Source organism: Colias eurytheme, chromosome 19 (assembly GCF_061535395.1).
Source record: "Colias eurytheme isolate Ceu_HAF_F1 chromosome 19, ilColEury1 Martin Lab GWU primary, whole genome shotgun sequence".
NCBI lineage: Eukaryota > Metazoa > Arthropoda > Insecta > Lepidoptera > Pieridae > Colias > Colias eurytheme.
This window is the reverse complement of record NC_142998.1, coordinates 8,778,385-8,794,931: the sequence shown is the minus strand read 5'-3', so window position 1 is coordinate 8,794,931 and position 16,547 is coordinate 8,778,385. Positions and strand designations below refer to the sequence as shown.

Sequence of the window (16,547 nt, the reverse complement as noted above, 5' to 3'; positions counted from 1 at the left end):
TGTATACGTTTAACTAAGACTATAAGCTTTTTGGTCTTTGGTATATTAGGTTAAATATGGAGAATAAAGTATTTAAAAAAATTTATTTATCGATTTTCACTAACAACTTCTGTGCCTTAATAATCTAAACCTAGGTATGTTATGTAGGAAATGTCTATGAAATTTTCTTTATCTGCTGACTACACTGAAATATTGGAAAAAGATTTAATAAAAACATCTACAAAAGACCTTAGGCACAATTTATAAACTACTTCCCTTCAGTTAAGAGAGATAAGAACGACCACCATTAATATAGACGGAAAAGTGGCAAACAAACTGAAAAGATCATTTTTAAAATGTCAGATCTTTGGTATTGATGGGAATAAATAGCTTTGGGCTGTGTTAGATTTTAAAACGACTTAATATTTAATTAAATATACGTTTTAAATATATAGTGATTATTATTCAAGTTAAATGAAATGAAAAAACTGTTTTACTGAATCAAACCTATAAATTAGATTTAAAATAAAAACAGTTGAACTTCAAATGTTTTTAAATTTGTAGGTACTAAAAGAAACAATAAATTCATGTATTTACAAGACATAATTGGAACGTCATTATCAGGATCAAATAAACTGTAAAGATAAGTCTTAATCTACAACTAAATCCTATAATCCGCATACAGATCGAGAATTCTTCACTAATCCACTGATGGTTTTAAAATTTATTCGCCCAGAGGGTGCTATTTATATAGCCGTTTCAAAAATGAACAGCGGTTATCTACGAGACGTAAAAACGTGTTCGGAATAACAATTCAGTTTGCCATCAACGTTGTCCTTGTAAAAAGATCGATCCGCCCTAGTTTAAAAGCTCTTTGAATTAGGTTGGGTAAAGAACACTATTCCCGCGACAATTGGCGAGCCGTAATTGTTTTACATTCTTCCAAGTTTCTTTTGAAACTAGATATTATTTTGTTGGTGGCAAGTTTTATAAGCGGTATTTAAATAATATATTTTGAAGTCCAATTAGGCTGATAGCTACTAAAAACACTTAAAGCAGTAAAGCAGTGTGTCGCCGAATGAGCGTATCATTAGCTTAAAACTGTATATGCGATTCAAGGGGCTTTTGTAAAGATAAAAAATAATTGAAATTAAAACTGACATGTTTTCAATAACCATAAAAATATAAATCGTAAAAAATTGGAACGAATATTTCAATTGAATCGTAAAAACTCAATCCACAAATTGTGTCAATGTTGACTTTTCAGAATTGATTATTACGTGTTCATTTAAATCCTCATATTTCACAAATATTCATAAATTTATCGAAACAAAACAGTATATTGTACAATAATAACAAAATTGAAGAATTGAAACATCTCATTTGTGCATATTTTACATTTATTCCTAAATCACGATAAGAAGCTGGCGAAGAACAAAACACAAACGCTGTAAAGAATTCCTTTTGTATGCAGTTCCATAGCGGCTCAATAACGAGGAAGCAAACGCATTTCTTCGTACATTAAACAAAGTTAACATTCTACAATAGGGAAGAAAAATTATTTAAGAGTTTCCTTCATGAAAGGCTATTATATCCTTTAAAACTTTGTAACAAACTGTGCCTACATGCTTTTGTCTGGTTCTGAAGGCGGGTCGCTCTTATAATAACTTCATAAATACATAAATAACAAATTCATTCTACGTCTAATATCCTCGAGTTGTTGAAGTTTTCAATTCTCTACAAAGAACGCTATTGTGAGCAAGAAAAGTTTTTACAAGTTATTCTCGGCTGCTTAACCGGTCCCAGAATGATGATAGTTAAGTTCAGTTAGAAAAGTCTTCAATAAAACCCTCTATTGGCTCTCGTCAATACTTATTTTAGAATTTCATTTCTCTTTCACTGCAAAATAACCAGGTATTTTCTACAAATTCTTAGAGACAAAACAACAAGAGGAGCTACTGCACACTTTTTATCGTCTATGACCTATGACAATTTAACGTTCAATTTAGTCTTAATCTTTTAGGCTATTCTCCCAGATTCGGAAACTAAACTTAGCACTAGCTAGACAGAATTCAACCATCAAGGATCGCAAACTGAGTAACTTGAATTTCAGTGCGTAGCATAGCTTTAGATTTGGGCCGCAGATGCAAATTTTGAGCCGATTATACAACTTCACGCGTTTCTGAATTTAGAAACGTCAGCAACGTCAGTAAAAGCAGTCGGCTAAGTGCAGGTCTGGAACCATTAGGAAAAGCAAGACAATGTATTAATACAATGCTGTTAGTATAGAGTTGGAGTAATTCAAACTTTTCTTTGTATTCACATAATTTCTAAGCGACTTAGGCAATTACGTAATGAAGCAAAGCAAACTTGATAATTTGTTTCCCGAAAGTGATGGAATTCAATTCACAAATAATTTTGCCATTATAAATTAAACTTTCGTCATTAAATTATATACAGTGATTGGAGTTGTGTGGAGGCATGCGTTCATACTTTAGAAACTCGAGTGATTGTTCTACAAATTTAAGTGCTTTCTACATTGTTTTGTGTATAAAGTTAACTAATGAATGCATTAAGCGTATTTCCAAACTATACATAGCCAGAACGCAACCATAGGAAACTGCTCGTGTATACTTTGTAATGCTGTTTTTAAGTTTGTTATTACAAAATATACACGAATTATGCGTACTGATCGTGTATACTTTGTAACGCGGATGCTTGCTTCTTCGTTCCAAAGTATACACGATCAGTACGCAAAATATAACTAAATATACCTACTACACCACTTACGCTTGAGCGAAATAATAAATATGTAGGCAATCAAAGACTTGTACAGCTATATCTATCTACTTTTATTATTCTTGATTGATTCAGTTAAATATCCAGGAATAAAAATATTATAAGGTGAGCTTAGAAAAATAAATAGGTAACAGATATAAGGGTTAGGTTGGGTTAGGTTAGGTTCGTGTTTTTTTTTAACTACACAAATATAGGAGCCCCGCGAAGCGGGGCTCCGTCGCCTCGCAACCGCCTTCTTCTGGACTTATTAGATTCTTACATTTTAGCACTTGTAAGTTTAAGTCGTGCAGTATAGTCGGGAACGAAGACACAAGCATCCTCGATACAAAAAATATACGATCAGTACGTAACATTACATACACAATACACATGCATTTTAATAATAGATTTCAAAACAGCAATACAATAATATAAACGCGAGCAATGGAAAGACGCCGCGCTTACTCCGAAGCAAACACGATTAGTCCGCATGCGTACTGGCGCTGTATATTTTGGAGCGCTATTCTTACTTACTTCACTACAAAGTATACGCGAGTATTTGCGTACTGCTGTTGTATAGATTGGAAGAACTTTGTAAAAAAGTTATTTCCAAACTATACGTGATTAGTTTCACACCGTTGCGTACTGGCCTTGTATAGTTTGGAAAGACGCATGCATTAATATCATGACCTATTTATAAACATGTTGCAGGATTTTATTTTTTAACTATACCCAATTTAGAATACGATTACACAAATCATATTGTTATCTCTGCTCAGTTGTCACGACACAAAATTTTCTAAACTTTATACCATTTTGTCGTTATAGGTATCTACTTCACAAATTTTTCAAAACTTTAAACAACTTCATAATCTTGAAATCAGTATGACACTAAAAAAACTAAGTGTAGACTTTCCGTGTAACAATAATTTCCTTTCCTAATTACGTATATTACAATGCGACACACCTACACCATATTCACGTCACAACTTGTTAAACTTTAATAAATCCTCGTATTTACTTTCATGAAGCAAATTGGAACGTAAGGAAAATCTTAAGAAACGTCTAGCTGGCATTAGAACACGTTAGGTGTCCCACAGGGCACATAACGGAATACACCTCCCGCGGGAACAGTATGGATGACCGCAATTTAAATGTGCTGATTTCGTCTCGTTACTCCTAATGAGATTGACTAATTACATTCGCTGAGAGTGCTTTGAGATTTATCAACATTTGTTCTAGGGTAGCTCTTATAAATGCTAATTAGAACCGTCTTGTATTTGGCGTTCTGTTTTTGATGTTTGTCCTTTACCTAGTTATATAACGTACTCTGATATATTACCTATTAACGAAATATGAACAAAATTAAATAACAAGATACAACATTGCGCTTTTAGTACATCAACAAACTAGTTCGAAACTTCGCGAAACCACAAATTTGTACGAGCATCTTATTCAGTATGGCAAAGGATTAAAATTAACGTTAAAGATAGTCACGTAATAAACAAGATTAAAACTTTAAACAACGCTATTCAAGCTTTAAACCGTGTTCGAAGTTATGTACGGCTATTTCCTAAGAAATTAAAGACGAAGTTGTCGTTTTAAAGGATCCAGTTAAAAAACTTAAAGAGTTATTTACGTTTAAACTAATTTTCAAGTTAAAGTAGCGCTCGAGTCTTGTAACTTTGATTAAAGTAGACAACTGCTAACTTTGCTTTGACAAAATAAAAAATAAATATTACTTGAGATTTGGAAAAGGATATATTCGTTTCGGAATCTTACTTCCATATTTACGTCCGCTTATTTTATGCACAAAATTGTGGCTATTTACTTCAAAGGTATAATAAATAAGGTTCTAATGCAGAATAACTTCAAGATTGATTGATTGTAGTTTCGAACACGAATATAACCTAAACATCCACGAACACGAATATAACCTAAACCTATTTATCCTATTAGCATCAAAAATACCAACTAACAAAAAATGCAAAAACATTTGCTATTTAGATTATCCAAGCAATCTGTGCTATAGTGGTTCAGAAGTCACATTCAGCCATTCCCAGTGATCGAACGAATAGCGCAAGTAATTTGTTAACAGTATTAATAATGTTAATGGAGTGTGCCGTGTTGGTTCTACAAATTGTTCCCATAGGGAAATTGGATTCAGCTATTTTTTCATCGATTTCGCTACAGATTCCAACTCCGAATTTAATTACGATTTCCGAATTAGAGCAAAGCGAGATTGCTGTATTGGCATTTTTGGAATGAATGAAATTCTTACATGTTACCTGCCTTTGGTTGGACGGAACGATGAGATTTTAAAGTTCCGATAACTAGGTAACATTCAAGAAAAAAGTTGATTTTACTTCTTCATTTCATTTCCAAAAACGAAGGAGGTTCTCAATTGTAATGTATTCTGTGTCTGTGTCTATGTCTCTTTCGGTTCTGTTGGTAACTCCATGAATTTTCAACCAATTGACGTTATTATTTTTGTATTTGATAAGAAGTTATTGTCATTTGGTCCCATTTCAGAATCTGAAATAGCACCTCCTCTCGACTATTTTTAACCGACTTCATTTGTTCTTTTTTTTGTAGAAAAGAATTACGTAGCTATACTTTTTAAGCTTTGGCTTTACCACTTATTAAGCAAATAATTCAAGACATAATTTGCACTACCACAAATAATTACACAAATTCAATGCGTGGGTGGATGTTTACTCATTCATGGCACGTGTTGTGTGGGTTTGATAAAACATTCACTCGTTCATTATACACTCCTCGCTCTGGGGACAATTCGTTCGTTCGCTGATTTCATACACCCGCAAATAGTGACGCAATATTGTGGGGGTTTAAGGTTCAAGTGAGAAGGAGCTATTTTTAATAAGGCTTGTTTTGAGACTCGTAATGGGGCGCATTTACTTTTGAAGATAAACTGAAATAAAATTAGTCGCATTTCGTTCTCTTTTCTGGTATTTTAAAACGGGGATTATAACCGCAATAATGTAGACTCAATCAAGATATCTTTGCCGCTTTCTGTAAACAACGCTCGGCTCTTACAAATAAATTGGAATTCCGTCAAAATGCTTTATAGGTATTAACTGGTGATATTAACAACGAGATGACGCGATCTATTCCTATCCCCTAATGCCTCTTGAATATTGAACGAAATCCCGAATCGAATTTTATTACCTTAACCGTGGAATACTTTAATTAAGATAGAGTGCTGGAACATAATTTATTCCAAAATAGCGACTTTGTTTGCGCGAATATTAAATACACTTTTTCTGTCCGTAACTTTGTTTGTCATAATCACGTCCTAGCTTAATATGTTTTCTATAAATATTAATGAAGTTCGTTGGCAAAGGTGCTGGCAATTATTATGTAATGAGATGGTAACGAATTTTTTGTAATTATGAAAAATACCTAAGTTCTCTTTTTCATTGGCACTAACGTAAAATAAATTTAGTTGGTATATTAGTAAAAAGATTTTATCAACAAAAAAAACGGTCGCTCGCTCTTTCCTACCATCATTGAACAATCAAAAATATCGAAAAAATAATATACATTGTACTACATGTATAATCAAAATCACTTTTTGTGCAATACAGAAGAATACCTAATAATATTTCCAACTAGGTAGGTACATATTTCAAAAAATCACATGATAAACTTAACTTTTTAAATTGGAAAACTACTCTATTCTCAACGTACAAAATAATGAGTTCAATCTATTCTCCACAATTCTGTACACAAGTTATGAAACAAAATTTTCATTCTGTGCACAATTCCTAGAATGCAAACTTAAAAAATAAACCCAACTTACAAGTTTGCTTAGCATGACGTGGGTTTGAATTGTAGGTACGTAACTTGGTTTAAACTTTTGACAAGCATTCGCGTTTGAATCGAAAGTGATTTATCGAAGTTCGCCCGCTTGTTTTTGTTTTAATTGGAGTTTTATTTTTTGTGTGAATTTCAGAGTTAATCCATGTTGAATATCATATAATTGTGTATGTTTTTTATCTGCTTTATTTGGTTTTAACCTCGAATAACCTAAATATATGTGTTTTGATTCGATAGGCACATTTAAAAGTTATGTGAAAAATACATATAATCAATCATACTTATGCATGAAATACCTATATGCGTGTAATTATTATGCTTTTACTTATAATCAAAATCTACACAAACTACCTAAGTAGGTACTATACCCCGATACATAAAATACAATCATAGATTGTAAAAATAAGATGATTAAACAAATAGTTATCTAACAACAGCTTTATCACAATCTCGCTTGAACAAATATTAACGAACATTGTTGGTTCACTCGTTGAAATAAAAACACTTCAATAAATCCTTTAACATCGACAATCAGCCAGCAATATCAACATCTACAATGTTTGCGCGAACATTTGCTAACATTTCATACGACATTTCCTTACGTTCTATTGACTTTGTTCTAATATTCGTTTTTCATACAAAATTCGACGCTTTCAAGTTTGGGATTTGGTTGAATTGAATTTAGATTAGTATTGAGGAGTATCGATATAAAAATTATAAGCAAATGCATTTGTTTATTAGAATACTTGTTTCTTTAGTAGGTAGGTAATAGAAAATAGGATACGAATTGAGAAGATTTGATCGTTTTTGGGAACATCCTTATTTCAAAGGATGCCTCTTGATATACCTACTTAACGGGACTTATCACTTAATATACGCTGTGTTTATGTGTGTGTTTCGTCCACAATTTAATAATTTGATCCTTTTCTAAATTATTATTATAATAAATAAAGCAACACCAACTTCGTGATAGATAAGAAAACCACTTTATAAGCGAAGCAAAACTAAAAACTTACCTATAATAAAATTATGGAGATTTATTCAAATTTACGCTATTATTTCGAGAAAATCCCGTGGTTTCTCAATGGAAGTTTGAACGGAGAGATTAAACAAGGATAACAATTAAATCTGCATTTAATTTCAAACTAAACAAAGTCTATTTACAGTTGTGATAAAGTGCATTAAGGTCTGCAAATTTTCATTTCAATTTTAGAAAACTTTTCTTCAGTATTATAATTTAAGTTTTCCTTAATTTTTGAGAAACTTTTTAAAATTCAGAAAATAAATAGTTATCAGTCAGTGAAATTGGAATAGAAAGCGTGGAAAGCATTTAAAAAACACAAATCAACCAAATCTAATCGCCAAAAAATTCAACTAAAACATAAATTGCATAATTTATTTTTAGCTCTCATGTAAGTATCTAAGTAAGATACGAGCAAAGCGAGCGTGGTTTTATAATGAATTGGTTTTAATCCTTACCTACTGAACAAAATATAATTAAGAATAGTTATATTTCTTTTGGCAAAATACTTTCATAACAGAAAGCACGTGGCTCAAACAGCAGAAACACAAAGTTAATTAAAACATTCCGTGCTGTAATTACGTGAAGTCGGATACAATATTATATTTCACTGAATATTAAGAGTATCAATTACTTTCGTGAGTTAAAATTAGTTTTCTTTAAGTATTTTTCCGATACGAACGAATATGCTGTTAGTGTAAAGATTTTATTTTATGAAATTCAATTATTATTGCACGATTCGATACGAGAAATCGCGATCGTCCGCTGTATTTCTTGTTTGGTATATCCATACTAATATTATAAATGCGAAAGTAACTCTGTCTGTCTGTCTGTCTGTTACTCAATCACGCCTAAACTACAGAACCAATTTGCATGAAATTTGGTATGGATTTATTATGATACCCGAGAAAGGACATAGGCTACCTTTTATTGCGAAATATGTACCACGGGCGAAGCCGGGGCGGACCACTAGTGTATATATAATTATTTAAACGAAATATGGTTCATTATTGAAAATATTCATTATTTAATTTGGTTAAATCAATAGTACGTTTTTATTTTCCAAAAACACAATAAGCCACAACCAAAGCCGAAAACGTAATTATAATTTCATTCAAACAACGTAAAAACAGTATTTTCGTTACGAAAAACAATTTGAAAATAGCAAAACATCAAAGCTAACCTATTTATAAAGACGCGATGTAATTTAAAGTTATCAAGGAAAGTAGGCCGTTGCCGCAAGTTTTTAACTTAACCTATAACATAGTATAAAGAGAACAAGTAAGTTATCTATACTAATATTATAAAGAGGAAAGGTTTGTATGTATGTATGTATGTATGGTTTTCACGCATAAACTACTGGACCGATTTTGATGAAATTTGGCACAGATAATCCTGAGAAAGAACATAGGCTACCTTTTATTGCGAAATATGTACCACGGGCGAAGCCGGGGCGGACCGCTAGTCTTCAAACAAAGTTACATCGCGCCGTGTGTATGTATGTACCACAACGTACGCAAGCTTGACGCACGCACACAACGCCGCTCGGTTCCATCTTATGGACCGTTCTCATTCTAGTTCTCCGTCTCGTTCGTCGGTGTTTGTTTATGCATAACTAGCTTTCCGCCCGCGACGTCGACCACGTTTTCAAATAAAGTTCCCGTTCCCGTGGGATTTCCGGGATAAAACCTATCCTATGTGTTAACCCAAGTTATCCTCAATATGTGTGCTTAATTTCATTGTGATCGGTTCAGTAGTATTTGCGTGAAAGAGTAACAAACATACATCCATCCTCACAAACTTTCGCATTTATAATATTAAGTAGGATTTAAAACATCAACGTGACAAGTGACAACCCTGCACCTCGCGAGTTTAGGTCTACTTGTTATCTTTATACTTTGGTTATATCTAGTATTAACGAGATAAATGTAATTGCGATTCTAAGGATTTGTTAATGACCAATTTGTTTGGAACTTGATTCGGCTATCGTGAAAAATGTTGAAGTTTCGTAATTAAAAGTTCGAATTGTTTATAGTAGATATTGAATAATGGGAATTTGGGGCAAATTGGATATTGGTAATTTAATTTTGTTTATTTGTCACTGGATGTGATGGCACAAATGAGTTTTGAATTAATTAAAAATAACAAAAAAAGATATTAAAGGCACGTTTTCGCCGCTTGCTGATATGTCTCACATAGACTTTTTGATCTATATTTTGAAGCACAATTTTGTTAATTTAACTGACAGATAAGCTAAACAGAACCTTTTCAGAAGTTGTGAAAATGAAGTATAGTCAATCCGGGTAATTTTAGACAAGGGTGATTGGAAACAACAATATATTTTTTTTTCTATAAACAGAGATGAATTTCCAAACGTTTGAAAAACTGGATCTATAAAATGATATATTATTTAAATAGTTGTAAAAGAAGAGTTATTTAGAATAGGTATTAAAAGTGTTAGTTTTTCCAATCACCCCCGTGCACAATTACCCGGGCCTATTTAATTAATAACAATTATCTAGAATTTGATATGGAAAAAATGCCGACAAGAAAAATATTCTTCAAGTAACAGGCGATTTTTCAATCTTAAAAGTTATTCTCAGTTAAAACTTCAATAGTTGCGCATAGAACATATATTTTTGAAATGGTTATTTAATACTTTATTCGACGAATAAGGATTGAATCAAATAATGTATAAAACTACCATTTTAAAAACGTATTTTAATTGCCCGTATTTGACAGTTTACATGTCATTTTAGTATTATCGTGTAATACTTTATTGGACGGATAAGTTTTATCCAAGCATTGAAAAATCGGCCCTGAATATAACAAAAATATATAATAATACATATTATATAAAATATATACAACAAAAAAGTATAACTTACCTCATTATCCTTATCCGCGTCTTTAATATGTTGCGCGATGAATCGTACGCTCTGTAGTGCGGCAGCTACTTCGGGGGAGAGATGCCGTGGTAACATATTTTCCGATTCCGTTACTGGTATGTGTAAAATAACTTTATTTACACATTTGTTTATGAATAAATAATAAAAAGGTACTAGAAATCGCAAAAAATGTTGAAGACATAACTACGCTGTCGACATTTTTTGTGATTTTTGTTAACTAAAAACAAAATAGTTGCGATGTTGTTTTTACGTGTACAAAATGCTTTAATTGGGACTTAAAATTTGTTAATGTTGACTTAAAAGTTGTGCATGTGCACACCTATTTCGAGTAGTTATTTGGCGGTATATACTATATACTACTGAATATTTTTTCAGAACTATTATAATACATGTGTCCCTAATGAACAATGGTGATATTGTGTGTATGTGTGTGTGTGTATACCTGAAGGTCGTTGATGTGCTCCAGCTCCAAGCATATCGTCTTCAGGTCCTGGAGACTTGCGATAGTCACCATCATCACCCTTGCCGGTGGAAAACGCGTCCGTCAGACTGTCCCTGCTAGACAATTATATAAAAATTGTTTATTTACAAAAAGAGCGTGTGTGCCGAGCACACGTTTCAGTTGAATCTTGCCCTAGAAGTTCTTCTCTTATCTTATCTGGGCAAGATTCAAAGGTATCTTTGAATCTATTCAATTTATAACAAATTATTACAATTTACAAATTGTCGCCTTAATCCATGTCGTAACGGTATTGCTATGACGCGACCTACAAATTTTACTCTCAACGCGCCTAAAGAAGTTTCACTTCAAAAAATTTTCGACCGTAAACGGGGGGGTGTGACTTAATAAATAGATAACGTGAAATATGAAAGAAGAGTCTTTTATTAAACACAAAATGTTTTTTTCTGAATCGACACAACGTCTTCTTTCTCTAGTTACCTACCACATAACATTATCTGTTCATTATGCCGAACGTAAGAAGAAAATGTAACTAGCTCCAAGCAATGTTTTATAATTAACAAATCTGGCTCTAACTTATAACTTCACACAGTATTCGTCGTTAAACTTACATTATGCACATATCGTATCTTTTTAATTTAAAATCCCTTGCCAAACGAGCGAAGTATCAGCTTATATATTTTTCATATCGACTGACAAGCGATACCGGGTCGTATTATATGAACATTAGAGGCGCTCGCGTCACGTGCGCCGTTTGATAAATGCGAGAACACGCAAAATACTTTTCTATGAGTTTAGAGTTGATGGCACAGTGGGTAATTTGTAACAATTTGGGTGAAACAATTTGTTGCCAGGAGCGGCAATTTCATAATATTTTTTTGAACAAATTTTGACTTTTTTTTTCATAAATAAGTAGTCTTAAAACTAACTAAGAAAAGGAAAGCGCGGTGGATATGTCGCCGTCATCTGGTTGAATCTGCTTTTTGATTGAAAGACTTGCTTTCATTGAAAGATGACTGTCCACGAGAAGACAGTTGCGAGCCAAAGTAAGTAAACACGATATTCGACTTCAAATATTATGATTTTGTCATCAATCTAGATCGACTTATTAATTCACGTTCTCAATCACATTTCTGTACGTTTAAGCTCTCATAATATGTACCAAAATAGCGGCTAAAACCTTTTCATTATTCAGGTACTCAGTGTATCCTTAGCTTACTGCATATATTACAGCATAGCATTTTAGAATATTGACTAAATTATCGCTCATTCGAGCCATTTGCCCGGGGCGTAAACAACGCACCGCGGTTTTACTCGTAAAATATTTTACATTTCACTTCACCCAATAAACGGGTTTTACGACCCAATAAGGATATTATATTATACGGAAAACAATTTTGAACGGTTTGAAATTAAATAAAAATTTGAGCGCAGTCAGACAGTGTCAATAACGATGTAATCGAGTGAAAACCAATCGATTTATAATAATATAGATTTTATTAGCATTTTGTACACAATCTAAACAAAACATTAAATATTAAATTTCAATAATGAAACTATGTAAATCGAAATAAGTATATAAGGCAAGTTGTATCGAAATTTCATCTTGAAAACACAACCGCGAACATTAACAAAATAAAGTAACGGTTAATTGAAATGTTATGCTCAAAATCGAATATCGCTAAAATGAAACTTTGTTGATATTAACGAAACATCAGAGCTGTGGAAACACAACATTCCACTCTGTGAACAGAACGAAATCGGTAGAAAAGATACGAGCTTTTAAATTCGCGAATGGATGCCCGTATCGCGTGCGATATTTTAATAAACGTTTACAAATTACAACGACTGATTGATGGCTCTTTAATTATTTAATCTGACGATTTTTATCGTCTTATCTTTTAAGACACTGATATTAGATCATTGTATTTAACCTTTAGCCTTCTGAGGTTGTGATCAATGGTAAGATATTGAAGGTTTATGTTATCGCAATTCAAAGCAATACAATATTAGTTAGTCAATCTTAGAAATGGGAAAAAAATTGGAATTTATACTTTGACCATATTGATTAAAATCAACGATATTACCTACTTATCGTTGATCTACCAACAGTCGCATATATCCAATTTATTAACTAGAATATCTGTATTCCAAAACGCGTTTAAACGTCCAATAATCATAATATCAGAATATCCTACAGTTATCAAAAAGCAATTCACTTTACGAATACGAAAACTGTATCATAGAGATGTACCGGTAAATTAATGTCCGCCAGTATGAACCAGTATGAACCGGATTAATCTAGCGCGGCTCGCGAACACCGGATTTTGCGGAAATCACATGGCTACGAGCCTTTGAGGTATTTTCACGTTTCTTTAAATATTACTTTTGTGGCTTATGTTTATTATCTTTTTGGAGGATTCTGTTAATTTTAATTTGGAGTTAGGTTACGAATATGTCTTTTTTTTACAAGTTTTTAATTAATTTAAATTTGTTTAAGTTAAGTTTAATAATTAATTTATGATCATTTGAACGTTTATGTTGAAAGCTACGAGCATTGTAAAGATCGGTATAGGTAACAAATATGTATCAACTATCAAATATAATGTTTTCCTATTTTATCGCCAAAAGCAAGCAAATATGCTTAAATGCTTAGGAAAAACATTACAGAATTAAAATAACCTACCTCATATCTAATTCATTGGTGTATCCGTTAGAGACGAAGGTATCATCGTAATCCGGCAACGAGTACTTGGTGCGCCTCATCATGAGGAGCTTCGGCATGAATTGCAGAAACACCTTCTTCATCCATGGCGACATTGTATGCGTCGATGGTGACCTTCGAATTACGATCACATTTCAGGAGACAATCCATTTGATGATAAAAACATGATGCTACTTAAAGGGGAAGTGCTTTAAAGTGCTAAATCAGTAATCATTGCCTCATTAACCGTGTTTGTGCTTCGGATGCAACATGCATCCAGCTAACAGACCTCTCCATATCCTACGATATTGCCAATTACGTCTATATATTTATCGATAACATCTGCACAATTATGAACACAAAGCGCACGTTTTATAATGGCAGTTAAATTTTAACTGGCCACATAAATAACACATTGAACAAAGGCCGAATGGTCCTCAAAACTAAAGCGCGCAAGCATTATGTTTTACAATCATTATTCTATTTCCCCGTCACACCCGGTCAATGAACGTATCATCAACGTTAATGCACCGTAATACCTCGTTAAGCTGTTTGCGACAAATTATGTCTGTGATAATTGCTGCTATCACAAAATCTGCTATTATTCCCGTCGCCATGTTAGGCACATTATTATTGGGTTGTAATGTTTCGCAATAACAAAAGACGTTAACGCACATTATGTGCCACTGAAATTATTATCATTTTAACAATACGCCTCGCCGTTACTGGGATCTCTTGTTGTGTATAAAGCCTCTTATTAATAGCTTTTATAGCGTAATGTATCAAATTATTTGATTAAATTTTAGTGTTATTATTCAACAGCGTGTTGATTATTTTTAAATTAGATATTGAAATTAATTAGCTAAGGATGATTCTTCTGTGATGTACCAAACAGTACTCGATAAGTAAATCGACAATTAAATTCTGCAAATACGAGGGCAGTCCCAAAAGTAGCCGACCTAACCAAGAAAAAACAAAAAATATGGAATAAATTATATTTATTTCTCTACATAGCTTCCTTGTAGTCGTTTACACTTTTCCCAGCGGTGCTCTATAGCTTCAATGCCGCGTCTGTAGTAGGAACCGTCGAGCTCTTCAAAATAGGCATTAACCGTAGACTCAACATCTTCATTGCTTGCAAATCTTTTCCCACCGAGCCATTTTTTTAAGTTTGGGAACAGAAAATAATCAGATGGGGCCAAATCTGGTGAATAAGGTGCATGAGGAAGCAATTCAAACTTTAATTCTTCGATTTTAGCCATCGCAATGCCGGAGGTGTGGACTGGCGCGTTGTCCCGATGAAACAAAACTTTTTTCTTTGATAGATGAGGCCGTTTGATCTTTATTTCTTCACTTAGACGCTGCAACAAGTTTGCGTAATACTTGCCGTTGATGGTTTTTCCTCTTGGTAGATAATCTATGAAGATTATCCCACGAGCGTCCCAGAAAACCGATGCCATGACTTTTCCTGCCGATGGAACCGTTTTTGCCTTCTTTGGGGCCGATTCTCCCCTTGCAGTCCATTGCTTTGACTGTTCTTTCGTCTCCGGTGTGAAATAATGAACCCACGTTTCATCCATGGTAATAAATCGACGCAAAAACTCTGCACTATTGCTTCGAAATTTTGCCAAACACTCGACTGAAACATCCTCACGACGCTGTTTTTGCTCTAGTGTGAGTAATCGCGGCACCCACCTTGCGCACAGCTTCCTCATGTCCAAGTTTTCAGTTAAGATACGATGTACTGCACTTTTTGAAATGCCTACCATTTCTGCTAGTTCGCGCACTTTTAGTCGACGATCATCCAATACAATTTTGTGGATTTTTTTTACCATTTCTGGCGAAGTCACCTCATTTGGTCGCCCACTTCGAGGTTCATCTTGGCAGTTCGTTCGGCCACGTTTGAACTCGGCCACCCAATATTTTACCGTTGTAAACGAAGGAGAAGACTCCCCCAATGTAGAATCTAGCTCTTCTTTTATGTTAGTTGGGCTGAGGCCTTTCAAATGAAAGTATTGAATGACGTATCGTAGACCAATTTTTTCCATATTAGAAAATTCTCTGACAACGTTCACTTTCAAGGACTACAAAACAAATGACAAATGACCTAGCGTGTTCGAATTCCAAATTTAAAATCCGCATTGATCAGACTTTTTAAAAAGAGTATTTAATCGAATAAAACTGCCAGTACGTAAGTCAGGTCGGGTAATTTTGGGACCGCCTACGTACATTGCATTCACGGATAGAATCAAACCAAATGAAAATAACAGCGGACGTTAGAATTTATGCAGCAATTTGCATAGCCGCGTACAACTACACGAATTTATGTACTTCATTAATTTTTATTTTCAACGCCAAACGGGATTTGTTTTGAATTGTATACAGAAAACTGAATATAGGGTGTTATTGAATTTTTAGACGCTTCAAATGCAGATTTTTTCCCCATAACAAAACGATTCGTAGGTTTTCAATTAGAAAATTCCATTCGATAAACTCGTTTTACATTTCAACAGCAAACTACAGTTGTAATTGAATATGTTGTTTTCATTTTGTATTTTGATCCTCTCGAGTAAATACATATTAACTTAGTTAACGTAGTAACGCGATGTATAAACGTATATCGCTTTCTTCGTATTGAATTTTTTATTTTCCTATAAAACTAGGTATTGCGATAGAAATATTTAAACGAATACTCCGTAGTATAAAATTGATAAAAGAACTCACTTCCTTTCATCACGATAGTAAAACCGAAAATGGAAGTGCACCAAATGCAAGTGCAGAAGCTCATATAAATATAAACATAACACATGCATTCAATAAACGATTCTCTCATGGTGCTAGTAATAATTTATATGC

General features: G+C 33.3%; 1 protein-coding gene across 1 annotated transcript in view; it reads right to left on the bottom strand.

Annotated features, from left to right (window-relative positions):
• The window catches only part of nAChRbeta2 (nicotinic acetylcholine receptor beta2), a 30,189-nt gene that overhangs the window by 6,252 nt on the left and 7,390 nt on the right, over positions 1–16,547 (bottom strand). The window contains exons 8-10 of the mRNA XM_090113361.1: positions 13,674–13,826; positions 10,970–11,085; positions 10,507–10,619 (exon numbers count right to left, since the gene is read on the bottom strand). Coding sequence (XP_089969487.1) covers positions 10,507–10,619; positions 10,970–11,085; positions 13,674–13,826 — 382 coding nt within the window. The remainder of the gene's footprint in view (positions 1–10,506; positions 10,620–10,969; positions 11,086–13,673; positions 13,827–16,547) is intronic.